Here is a 12,804-nt window from a genome sequence, read left to right as displayed (position 1 = left end):
ATCATTAAGTACAAGTCCTTGTTGGCAAGGATTTTGCAAGATACACAGTTGGGCAAAACAGAAAACACAATCCCATCCCCTCAGAAGCTTACAACTCAGAAGGGGAGATCAGACACAGAAACAAATATCTAGGATGCAAAGCAGTAAAGAGTAAATACCATAGGAGAGGCAGAAGCTAATTACAGAGGAGGAAAGATGAGTGGTATCAGATTTAAATGGGAAAGGAAAGGAAGAAAGGTTTTCCTGGCAGGGGGAAAGTTACTAGCAATGAATCAAAGTCAGAAAACGTAATTTGTATTTAGGGATTAGTATTTCCAAACTGGTTCAAATGGTCCATTAACATAGTAGAGTCAGACAAAATTAATCATGACTATAATGATGATATTGATGATTTATACATAGCTATGACTTTAAGATTTACAAAACACTCTCTTTGGATCCTCTCAATAACCATGTGAGATAAATACTATTGTTATCCCCATTTTTAAGAGAGGAAACAGGTTCACAGAAGTTAAATGACTCACTCAGGGTCACATATCTTATTTTAAGTGTTTAAGGCATGATTCAAACTCATCTTTCTGACTCTGAGATTAACATTTCTTTTCATTACAATATCTAGCTTTTTTTCACTCAGACATCAACATTCTGGTTTATTGAACTTGTTTACATTCTTTGCTCTCCTCCTGAAGCTTCTGCCTCCTTCTAAGGAGAACTACTACAACCAGGAACACTACCTAGCTAAAGAGAGGTGTTTGAATCAGATTGTTTTCGTTTTTGAGCTGTGCCTGACTCTTCATGACCCCATTTGGGATTTTCTTGGCAAAGACACTAGAGTGGTTTGGCATTTCCTTCTCCAGTTCATTTTACAGAGGAGAAAACCAAGGCAAACAGAGCTAAGTGACTTGCCCAGAGTCACAGAACTAGGCAGTGTCTGAGGCCAGATTTGAAGTTGAAGGATATGACTCTTCCTAACTGCAGGCCTGGCACTCTACGTGCTGTGCCACCTAGCCACCCCTAAATCAGATTGTGGAAAACATTAAATGATATTCTATAGATTTCGAACTTTATTTGGTAAGCAATGCTATGTTTCACAGCATCTCCCATGACCTAGAGCTCAGCAACCAAAACATTGGAAAAATCCGACATGTACTAATCTCCCATTTTCTTCAACCCTAACAAATGAAGTGACTCATCTAAGAAAATATTCTCAATAACTACCATTTAAAACAGAATATGCTGAGCATATTTTAACCATCTCACAATGACTCCTTCATGTATTCATTCATTAAATCTGTCACAAAGCAAAACAAACAAACCAAAAAAAAAAAGCTCTAAAATAGCATCAGTTATGTATGAAGCACCACGCTAGGCACTGCCACCATTTATTTTACTATTTTGCTGTAAAGCGATGTGCTCAAACACTCACAAGACATGTAGGGACTGTTTATTCATGTACTGAATGTTGCCAAACTGCTCTGTTTTATAGCTCTTCTCTCCAAGTTTTACAGTTCTCCTATCTCCTCCCTCTGTGTCAGCTGTCACATCTTGCTACTATCGTGTCTCTGTTTCTGAACTGCCGCCTCATTCTTTGCATGACTCTCAGTCAATGGGCCTAAAGATGACTTCACTGACTTCAACAAAGTAAAGTATGTGGACTTTTTGAAGTGGATTTCACTGAAGTTAAGGCTTTTTCTCCCCTTGTTCCTAGATTTGAATCTCTTTTTCATAAATGATTTCGATTCCCACAATTGTGAACTCTGGGAAAATGGGGTATTACCTTTTTTTATAAAGACAAATCTATAGCAGAAAAATATTTATTCTCAAAGTTCCATGAGATCTATTCGGCCAGAAATTCCTATAATATGTTATTCACTAACATTTATGAAAAATAACTAATAACCACAAATAATATAATCCAGTTTTAATTATTGGAAATAGCTTCAATACAAGTTCTATTTCTTTTGTCCATTTCATGAATTGACCATGATATGGGCAAAAATACAATATGACCTTAAGTCCTGTAAAATGCCCTTCTGTCTACAGTAGCAATATCAGAAAAGAAGAAAGAAAGCAATGCAGACAGTACAGTTTTTGAAACTGTCTACTAACAGTTTGTTACTACTCTCAGTGGATGATCTCATCCTAATGGTCAACATTAGTGGATATACTAGCAGAAGAGTACAACTTTATCCATGTTGGTGTTAATAGCAATGAGTGGATGATACTAGAAGGCACATGGGAGCTATAGAGAATATTAAGAAAGATAAATGGAATAAGATGACTTCCCTAGAGAGAGACAAATAAGGGAGATGGAACATTGATTCCATGTAAATAATCAAAAGGACTTGAAAGACAACATTTCATAAAACAACTGGTCATCTATTTTTTTCTTTAAAAGAAAAACAAAAAAACTCTTACCTTCCATCTTAGAATCAATACTATGTATTAGTTCCAAGGCAGAACGGTGGTAAGGGATAGGCAACGGGAGTTAAATGGCTTGCTCAGAGTCACACAGCTAGGAGGTCATCTTGTTTTATAATTTTCATAATAGTATACATAGACATACTGCTATGAACGTACTTGGGTGATCAACCATCATCCAATATAGAGGATAAAGAAGTGTGAAGAACTGTGATAATATTCTCCAAACTAAGTCAGCTTTAAACCTTGATTACTTGTGAGTTCACTGTGCAAATGAGCACAAGGGAAGACCGCAAAAACATTTTTAAAAAAATATAGCTCTGCATCAAGAAGTGGAAAAGTCCAAAAAAATATCAGACATCTACAAGCATTCTCTGCCTCTCTGTCTGTCTGTCTCTGCCTGTCTGTCTCTCTTACACACATCTCTGCATCTTTTTTTTCCAAACCTGTGACTTCTTCAAGGTAGGGAGCTCTCCAAATGAGGAAACTCTCTACCCATGTAAATTGGTGACTTATTCTGCAACTTAGAGACTGTAAAAGTAGCCTAGGGCCCTAAGAAATTAAGTACATGTCAGCAGTGAGACATGAATCTAGGTCACTCTAACTCCAAGGCATACCCTCTTTCCACTAGGGAGAGGAAGCAAGAAAGAAAGGCACAGAGGTGGGGAGATGGAAAATGGAAGGAAGAAGAGAAAAAAAACACAACACAGAAACTTCAAGGAGAAAAAGTTAGGAGAATTGACCAAAAGGCAATAAAAAGGAACCTGACTATATCTTAACAGGGAAAGTGATGGGTTAGAAACATAACTCTTACTACAAGGAAAGCAGGACAGTTGAACTGTGGAAGGAGGGAAGTAGTAGCTTCTGTCAATAATTCCAATGAAAACACTAGCCTCTGACCTACTTTGAGGCTACCTGGGAAAAAGCATTAGAGGGAAAGAGAAAAGAAGTTTGGGAACCAGGCTGAGCTCCATCCACATGAAAGGCCTGGAAGAAAGTTACTTGGTGATGTGGGTACAGCCTCCCTAATAGCTCTCTTACAAACATGGCTCCCCTTTTAAACAACTCACCCACACACCCCTGTTCCTAAAGGTGCAGCTTTTTTTTCAAGCCCTATGCAAGGCTTTCAGAGATATAAAAATCATTTGTTTAAGTACCAACAGAGATCCCTTTTTTAAACTGGCTTCTCCTGCTCAGTCTGGTTCCTGATACTGTTCTCTCTCTCCCTCTAATGCACTATCATCTTAGTTAAACCTGTGATTGACTAACTTACAGCCAGATTCCTCTGGCAACCTGGATTTACAAATGCACAATAATATAAAAATGTTTCCCTTTGAGTTTGCTAGTTTAAAAGGAGAGGGTCACTCCTCTTAGCCATCAGAGAGACAAAGAAGAAAGTGACTGCTTTCCCTTTTATCCCATGGTGCCTCTGAAAAAAAAGACTTGGAAGGGCAAAGAGTAAATGAGGGCAAATATGTAGAGAGCACCAAGTGGAATTTATCTTTTTTTTAATATATCATTTACTGTTTTTCATTTTTTCCTTTTAACAATATTTTAGAATTATTTTTCAACTGACAAGCATTTATTTTCTCTTCCACCACAATGAAAAAAGGAAAACAAAAATGATAAAAATTTTAAAATGAGCCTTTTTGTTATGAAAATTTTATTTTAGTGGTTTTGATACCCATTTTATTAATTTTTTATCCATTCCATGTATGTTCCCCCTACTGTCAGCTACTAATAATTAATATCTCAGTTCCCTTTTACCACTTAATATTAATTAGCATTTACAAAGAGATATTAACTTTGAAATGATAGTAAGAACAGAAATACATACATTCCTCCTCAACAACCATCTCACCTACATTTTGGGGGAAAGTAGGCTCAGACTTTTTTTTTAACTCTTACCTTCCATTGTAGACTCAAAACTGTATTGGTTCCAAGGCAGAAGAGCAATAAAGGCTAGGCAATGGGGGTTAAATGACTTGCCCAGGATTACACAATTAAGGGAATATCTGAGGCCAGATTTTAACCTAGGACCTTCAATCTCCAGGTCTGGCTTTCTCTCCACTGAACCACTAGCTGCCCACTGCCCACAACCTTTTTTGAATAGGCTCAGACTTAACACAGTTGCTACAGAGCATTCATTAGTCCCAAGTTCACATCAAAATGAAGCATTAGTCCTGGATGAATCCTCAGGTACCACTAGCTTGGGTCATTGCTTGCTCCACAAGACATGGATTATGAGTTGACCATAAGCCCTGGACACATACTCTCGGACTCCCAGACTCCTAGAAGGCTTGTCCTCCTCAGCTTTCAAAATTCATAGGTGACAGCTCCCAACTTCCTTCACCTAAAACAAAAGAACAAGCACTGAGACAGGTGAAGAACTGAGACCTGTTTTCAGTCATTTGTCATACTCAGAAGAGAAAGCCCCAGGCTTCTGCTCTTACAACATCATCTCTCCCCAAAATACTATTTTAGCAGGAAAAAAGTCAGCCAAAGAGAAATCAAGCCAAGAAAAAGATGCCAATGGAGACTAAGGTCTTTTTAATAACCCATTCCCCATCTCAAGCTCTGTAGCCATAGCATGTCCCAAACACTCAGCATGAGCTTAGCAGCTCTAAACCAGTTCTGTATCTACATATACACCAAAGTCTCCATGATATTTCCAGTAACCTTCATCGAGATTCTCCAGAGTCTCTAGTTTCTACCTAGAAATATATCAGAAGGACTCAGTGAATGATCATAAGGCCTGGATTCTGGCCAGTCCTCATTACAAATCTATTTCCCTAACATAGATGTATCTCAAAATTAGATCACAATGAATCTTGGGAAACAATCTTAGTGTAGAAAAAGAAAAAGTTCAAAACAAATAATGCTAAATCTGATTCCAGGATTTTTTTTCTCCTCAGACCTGGATTTTTAATGATTTGAGCATCACACATTCTTATATTTTGTACTGGGAAACAAGCAACAAGAAAGATTTGTTTTCGAGATCATACAATTTGAGTTTCCTCTTCTTGCTTGGCTTTTTTCTTAAAGCAAGGTCTTGGATGTATAATTAAAGTTGTATATGTTGTTTAGAAAGAAAGAAACTAGAAAAGTATATAACAGGTGTTGAAATTAAAGCATTCCCTAGACACTAAAAGCTAAGGTAAAAATCTTTCTGCTGAACATCTGAGTCAAAGGAATGTTCATCTCCAATTCTTAATCTCTTCCATTTTTTATTGCCATCTGCACTATCTCTACAATCTGGCAATATATTTTCCCATTGTTTCCATGCAGAATACAATCATAACTGATGTAGCACAGAGAAAATAATGTACTGTTGAAATGCTGATATACTAATTCTCTGTTATTATCAAATGAGATAATATCTATAAAGTGCCTGGCATATAGCAGGCTCTTAGTAAATACTTATAACCTTCCCCCTTCGCTTTGTTAAAGTGCTATCCTTTATGTATGAAGATTTATAAGAAGAAAAAAAAAGAAATCTTTGGGCCATAATTCTGAACTGAAAAAATCCAACTTTTATTTGTTAGTGAAATAGAGTTGGAGGTCTCATCACACCCAGTCTGTGATGAAGACATCTTTTGGATATTCCACAGCTATTTTTATGAGCTTTTAACAGTTAATAAGATCATTGATTAACAAAACCAAGTGTTCAAAGTAGGTTAGCTTTTAGTTGATAAATTCTAATACAAGGTCCAAGCTTTTTATTGATCCTGTAACTAATACCTTCAGACAATGACTCTAGGAAGAGACTTATTGATCTTATAACTAATACCCTCAGACAATGACTCTTAAAGATAAGTAGAATCATCTCTCTGGGGCATCGAATCTAAGGATACAGTTATTAACATAAATTCTTATTAAAGGAAATACTAATAAGAATTCTTTCTTCTTCAACTGCCTCTATGATAGCTTCTGTTATCTGTATCCAGAATCAAGATTTAGTCAAGCTGTGAACTTAACTGTCCAGGATAACAGGAACTCTAAAGCTAAATCTCTACTTATCTACAACAATTAATTAACAACCCAAACTAACCTTTCTGGCATCATAGTTACAGATACCACCTAAAGGATTATATGAAATGAATTGGTTTGTAATAAGTGATACAAAAGCAATATGCTCAATTTCATTTTTTCATTTTTCATTCATCATTCATTCATTTTTTCAGCTACTACCAACCTACTATTAATAGGCAACTCTGAGTTGTTTTCCCAAAAGCAGTGATAGAAGAGACATCTGCAGAAATAGATCACCAAAGTCTGTCACACTTTTGTGACAGAATATTGAGAAGATCACACAGCTCGTGTTGAGGAGATAGTCTCTGATCACAGAACAGACGGAAATGAACTGATCCATAAATGTCACAAACCTATAACCTTGGCCTCATCTCACCATGACCTAGCAATGTTTGGCAAACATAAGGATAATAGACATTCATGAAACTGTATCAACAGGATAAGCATTAGGTTGGCTGAAGCCTTATGAATTTGTCTCCCACAGCAGACCAAAGAGAAAATCCAGTAAGCTTTTAGCAGGGTCACCGTGGGGAGAGGGCACAGATAAATGAAATTACAGACCTTAGACATGATTAGAGAAATAGCATTGCATTCAGTTTTATTCTTTGGTGCTTGAGTGAAAATAAGCACAAGAGAAAGCACAAGTACAAGAGAATGGGGGATGGGGGGGGGTTATCCTTATTATATGGTACCTTGAAGCAGCATGGACCCAAACTGACCTTATGGGCCCAAAGACATTGGTTTATTTTCAAACTCAAGGTCTACCTTTTTACAGTTTACCTCCTCTGGTAGTGTAACTAATTACCCAGCTCCTGGCTTTCCCTTGGTATTTACAGATAATGTCTGACTGCCCCCAAAAAGTAGCCTATAAGGTCACCTTGATTTTTAGAAGCTGAAAAGGGAATGGCATTCAAAGGAGTTGGAAGTAGGTAAAACTGTATTTTATTTAAAATAGGGATTTTTCAGTAGTGATCGCAGACAGGCACAAATACCTTTTTTAGGAGAATTGTACTTAATTCCAGTGTCCACTATTAAGGGATGGGAAGGCTAAAGACTATGGTTAAGGAGTTCTACTAGAAGTAATAATAGTACTTCTCTTTCCTAGCTATTGATTAGCTGGGGGCTATAAGGGAAAGGTGTTTGTCAATTGTATTTTTAATTCAGAAAGGGAAAGAGAGTTTCATAGAAAATTTCTGCCTACAATTGGATAAAATATAATAATCCATGATAAGAACTAGGTGTTCTCTAGACTCAGGGTGGCATCTGCTTCTCCTTTATGAATTAATCCCTATAATAGCATTATTTCTGTTCTTTTCCCACACCCTTAAGCTGATGGCATTTACATAGCTTTTTATTGGGAACAACTAGGTAGCTCCCTTGATTGAGAGGCAGTGGAAGTCCCAGGTTCAAATCTGGCCTCAGACACTTCTTAACTGTATGACCCTGGGCAAGTCACTTAATCCCCATTGCCTAGCCTTTACCATTCTTCTGTCTTGGAAACAATACACAGTATTGATTCTAAGACAGAAGGTAAGGCTATAAAATAATAATAATATATTTTTTAAAGAGTATACATAAGAAGAGGTAGTGATTGTGTAGAGGACAGAAAATAATAATATAAATTTCAAGGCTGCATTGGGGGAGGGAGTTTCCTTCTCAGAGTTCCCTATACCAATAAAACAGACCTGGGAGGGTGGGCTGGGGGGGAGTACTGTATATGTAGGACTCTCTGCTACTGTAGCTTGGATGTTTCTTCCAGTTAAGTATGGTGAGGCACCTTAGAGTTTAAGGTGCACTCCATGTAGTTTAATCGTTTTCAACTGTGTCCAACTCTTTGTGACTCCTTTTCAGGAAGTTTTCTTGGCAGAGATATTGGAGTGGTTTGCCATTTCCTTCTCCAGTTCATTGTACAGATAAAGAAACTGAGCCAAATTGGTTTAAGTAACTTGCCCAGGGTCCTAGAGCTAGTAAGTTTCTGAGGCTAAACTTGAACTCAGACCTTCCTAATTCCAGGCTTAGCATTCTCTCCAATGTAGTACTTAGCTGACCCCACTCCATGTAGTACATCCCTCAAAAAGAGGCACATAGAAAAGAAGAACCTATGTTCGAATGCCCATGTGACCTTAGAGAATTCACTTGATCTTCTTAGTCCTCAGTTTCTTCTTATGTAAAATGATGAGGTTGAACTAAATAGCTTCTCTAGATCTGTAATCCCATAATCCTGACAATCAAAGATAAGAAAAGAGCCAAAAGGGTCCTTCATTGTCCTCCAACTACAAGGACAGATTATGTTCAGACTATAACAATGGGCCTTGATTTCTCAGTGTTGTATCTTAAACCTCCTTGTCCTTTCTCAGAAGCAATTTGTAAAGTTCTCTAAAAACCCATTCCACTCATAGTGAACAGAGGCATGCATGTGTTTCCCAATGGCCCTATCAATCTCAGATGTAATGTCAGTAATTAGCAGTAGTTTCCCCTCATATTGTGTATTTCATCTACTTCCCTGGATCTTTCCTAGGGTTCTTATAGACTAGATGTAAGACAAAACCTGCTGCTTCATTAAGCCAACATATTCATCAAACAAGGGCTTCCACATCTTTGAGCCAAAAGGTTTTTATTTTGTTTTCTCCTGGCCAGAAGGGCCTTTTGTTTGGGTGAGAGTTGTCTCTAGAGATGTCTGTGCTAAGCTTCTCCTCTCTAGCCCTCCAAATGGGTCGTGAACTTCATTCCAATTTCTTTTCTCATTCTGGTACTAAGAATCCGAGACTGGATTTGTTTCGCTGTTTCCAATGCAAGTATGTGCTGCACCATTCTGTCAGCTACTCAGCAGCAAGGGAGGCTGCCAGCAACTGAATTAGTTACCATATTTATTTCTTGCAGAAACAAGTAGACCATTGGAGCTGGCATCTTATCTCAGGACACACTGTCTAGCTGCATTTACCAGACTGCTAGGAAAGTGACTTCTAAGGAATAGATCTGGGTGTCTGAGAAAGGTGAATCCCAGAGGAGGAAAGAACTGAAATCAATTTACTTACTTTATAACCATTTAATGCAAAGGATGTTGGAACCTAACAAACACAACAAACCAATTACAGTACCTGAGAACTCTCTGTTAAAAGCTAGAGGAAGATTAAGCATCCAAGGCGAGAGGCCCTTGTCACTATAATTAGACCTAAAAGCACAATGCCTGTCTAATAGAACTTGTAAAGGATTTTCACTTGTCATACCCCCAGAGTCTTTTAACCTTCATCTGCATTGTGAGCTGATGTAGAGTCTGAAAAAAAACATTTATGACAAGACCCCTTTTACTGAATCCCCTGTCTTGGTCTTTTGATCAGGTTATAGACATAAAAGAGAAATTGAAGTTGTCCAAAAAGTTCTGGTCTGCTTTACCCTACACCATCTGCAAGGATGAGAGAGTGACAGCTGGCACGTCAAATGAAGAGGAATGTTGGAATGGGCACAGCAAATCCAGGTGAGGACCACTTCGCTGTGAGCACCAACACGGGAATTTCCCATCTAGCCTTGGAACGCTTACCTGGCACTGCTTTTGAGACTTGTTTACAGGGCTATTTCAGAAAAGGAAATAGAGGGTGGAGGAACAAGTTGTCACTCAGTGACAGCTGTTAGCATTGACAGGTTTGATGGGGACCTGGGAGCACTTAGTCTCAAGGTGCCATTAAACTTGGAATCCTCGTTCTGAATGTTAAAAGTCTCAGGATGAGAATGGGCGAGATGACAGATGACAGATTACAGACATTCGGAGATCTCAAAGAAGCCCCTTCATATCCTCTTAATGACTCTTCGATGGGGAAACTATTTTTATTCCTGGTTAAATTTATATGGCATGTTTTACCCTCAAATGGAGAAGAAAATGAAAATTCAACTTTATTTTTTTCCCTTTGCAAGATAACTGAGTTGTTCATTGGGGGCATAATGTAAATGAACAGGGGACAACAGGCACAGTGTTCTGACAGACACTGTGGCTTTGATTTTGATCTGCCTTGTGTGATGTTTAATACCACAGCCACTGTTTGACAAGGGTCTGCCCATTTCAGCTATCAAAATGGGTTTTTATTGCTCTCCATTGAGTGGAACAGCAGAATGGTAGAGGACCTTAAGAGCTGGCAAGGAGGGCAGGACATTAGGAGGGATGTCTAGGCTGGTCATTTGACAGGTAGGACTGCAGGTGGGTTGAGCAGCTGGCAGGATGGGTTGAGTGCGAGTGGGGAGATTTGTCAGCAGGTGGAGATGTTAGGAGGAGGGGGCTGTTCTGGGACTTTGACGGACTAACTGCAGGTGTGTGAAGCAGATGTGGTCCCGGGGAAAGAGAAGAGGAGGCCAAAGTTGAGTTCAAAAGCAGCTGCAAGAATTTAGTTGGGGGGTAGGCAGGGAAGGTGAGAGGGGGGATTCAGATCCTTATTAAGAATTTTTTCATATGGTGCTGAGTTGCATTTTCAAGCCTCCTATGTTTATAATCACGTAAACATTATCAGGAAGAGCTTGAAAAAGTGAAAAGCAGACCTCAGTGTAGGCAACTGGGATCTTCTCAGGTTCCCTAAATATTAAAGCTATGAGAAGCCTTTGTCTTAGTGTTGTAGACTAGGCAACACCAAATGTTATTGGCATGTTTCCCTAAAACGCCCTGTAATTGTTTACCTATCTACCTATTATCAGGGAGACCTTTGGAAACTGAGGTCAGCAAATCTGACAATGAATTAACAGCTTCTAAGGTGTCTTTTCTGAATGACTATTCAGAAAGAAAGTGCAACTGGTTTTCCAGATGGCTTAATGAATAAAGATGTTAATGTTTCCGGCTGCTACAGTTGCCCATCTGTGTTTACCTAGCAGCCTTTGGTAAACTTAGGGATGTGTTGTACACTGTATTCTTGGGTTTTAGAACATGTGTAAGTTCTGATATGAGAAAAGCACCAAAATGTTTGAAAGACTGTATTGCATCTGACAAACGAATAAGGAAGACTAAAGAGAAAACAAAAGTGAAAGGTAAAGACAAGAAAACCTGATAGATATTTCATTTAATCTAACCTATCTTGTTTCATAGCCATATTTATTAGAGACTCTTCTACCCAAATTATGCCTAAGAAGGCATATGCTGGAACCAGATTATACCAGCTGATGAGAGCTGTTTATTAAATTTTCTACATGACCACTATCTCAGAAATCTAAAAACACTACAGATGAAGACTTGAATTATTTTGTTGATTGTCTAACTTAAGAAGATGGTAGAGAAAATATTAATAATACAGGTTAATCATTAAAATGCATTCTATATTTTCAGAGAGCATTTTGTTAATTCATTTAATAGCATAACTCTTATCTATTATATATGGATTTCTATATATATGTATATTTATAGATTTATAGATGCATGTCTATATATAAATGCCTATGTATATGAACATACATGTATGTATTAGATACATAATAGATACACATGCATATGTAAATTACATAAATAATTTTATCTTCAATGTAACTTTTGGCAAACAAATGGCATGATGAGCAAGGTCCTGGATTTATAGTCCAGAAGACCTAAATTTAAATCTTGCTAGTTCTGTGAAATAAGAAGCTAAGTTTCTTCATTTCTATCCACCTATTTCATTATCTATAAAGTTGAGATAATAATGGCAACTACCCCCAGAAGGTCACTGTGACAATAAGATGAATTAACATATGTAAAGCGCTTTGTAAACTGCTAAATAAATTTTACCTGTTGTTTTTATTATATTTGTACTATTATTATATATTCTATATAGATTACATATTCCTTATATTCAGTAAAGAAAGACATAAGGAGCAAATTTAAAGCTTGTAATGAAACCTAAAAAGTAAAATTAATGGTTTAAAATAGAAGCTGGAAACTGTTAACAAAACAGTGGCTATCAGAAAAGGAGAGTGGAGAAGGCAGAATGCAAAAATGCTATGATTCAATGAGAATTTTTTGAACAAAGTTAAAAGAGGACAAAAGTAAAGGAACAGATAAGATTGCTACTAACAAAGACGAGTTTCTTCAAACACAGAACTTGGTCTCCCAGAAAAACATGAAGAAACAACCCATATCTCATACTTCATTAAGTCATAAAAGGATATTACTTGAAAATAATGAAAACTGAGTCCAACAGAATTCTTAGACTGCCAGAGAGAGGAACCCTATATATAATTTACCCAGTAATATTATTATCAAGCTCCAGAGCTTCCAGAACAAATAAAAGATATTGTAAGCAGCCAGGAAGAAATAGCTCACACAATAAGGAATTTCCATCTGAGGAAGGAAGGAAGGAAGGAAGGAAGGAAGGAAGGAAGGAAGGAAGGAAGGAAGGAAGGAAGGAA

General features: G+C 37.6%; 1 protein-coding gene across 1 annotated transcript in view; it reads left to right on the top strand.

Annotated features, from left to right (window-relative positions):
• Nucleotides 1–12,804, top strand: part of GPC6 (glypican 6) — a 1,283,983-nt gene that overhangs the window by 1,251,536 nt on the left and 19,643 nt on the right. Inside the window, exon 7 of the mRNA XM_044670573.1 lies at nucleotides 9,792–9,928. Within this exon, the coding sequence (XP_044526508.1) occupies nucleotides 9,792–9,928 (137 nt within the window). The remainder of the gene's footprint in view (nucleotides 1–9,791; nucleotides 9,929–12,804) is intronic.

Source organism: Gracilinanus agilis, chromosome 3 (genome assembly GCF_016433145.1).
Source record: "Gracilinanus agilis isolate LMUSP501 chromosome 3, AgileGrace, whole genome shotgun sequence".
NCBI classification, from domain to species: Eukaryota; Metazoa; Chordata; class Mammalia; order Didelphimorphia; family Didelphidae; genus Gracilinanus; species Gracilinanus agilis.
The sequence above is the reverse complement of the archived record's forward strand: the minus strand, read 5'-3'. Positions and strand labels throughout refer to the sequence as shown.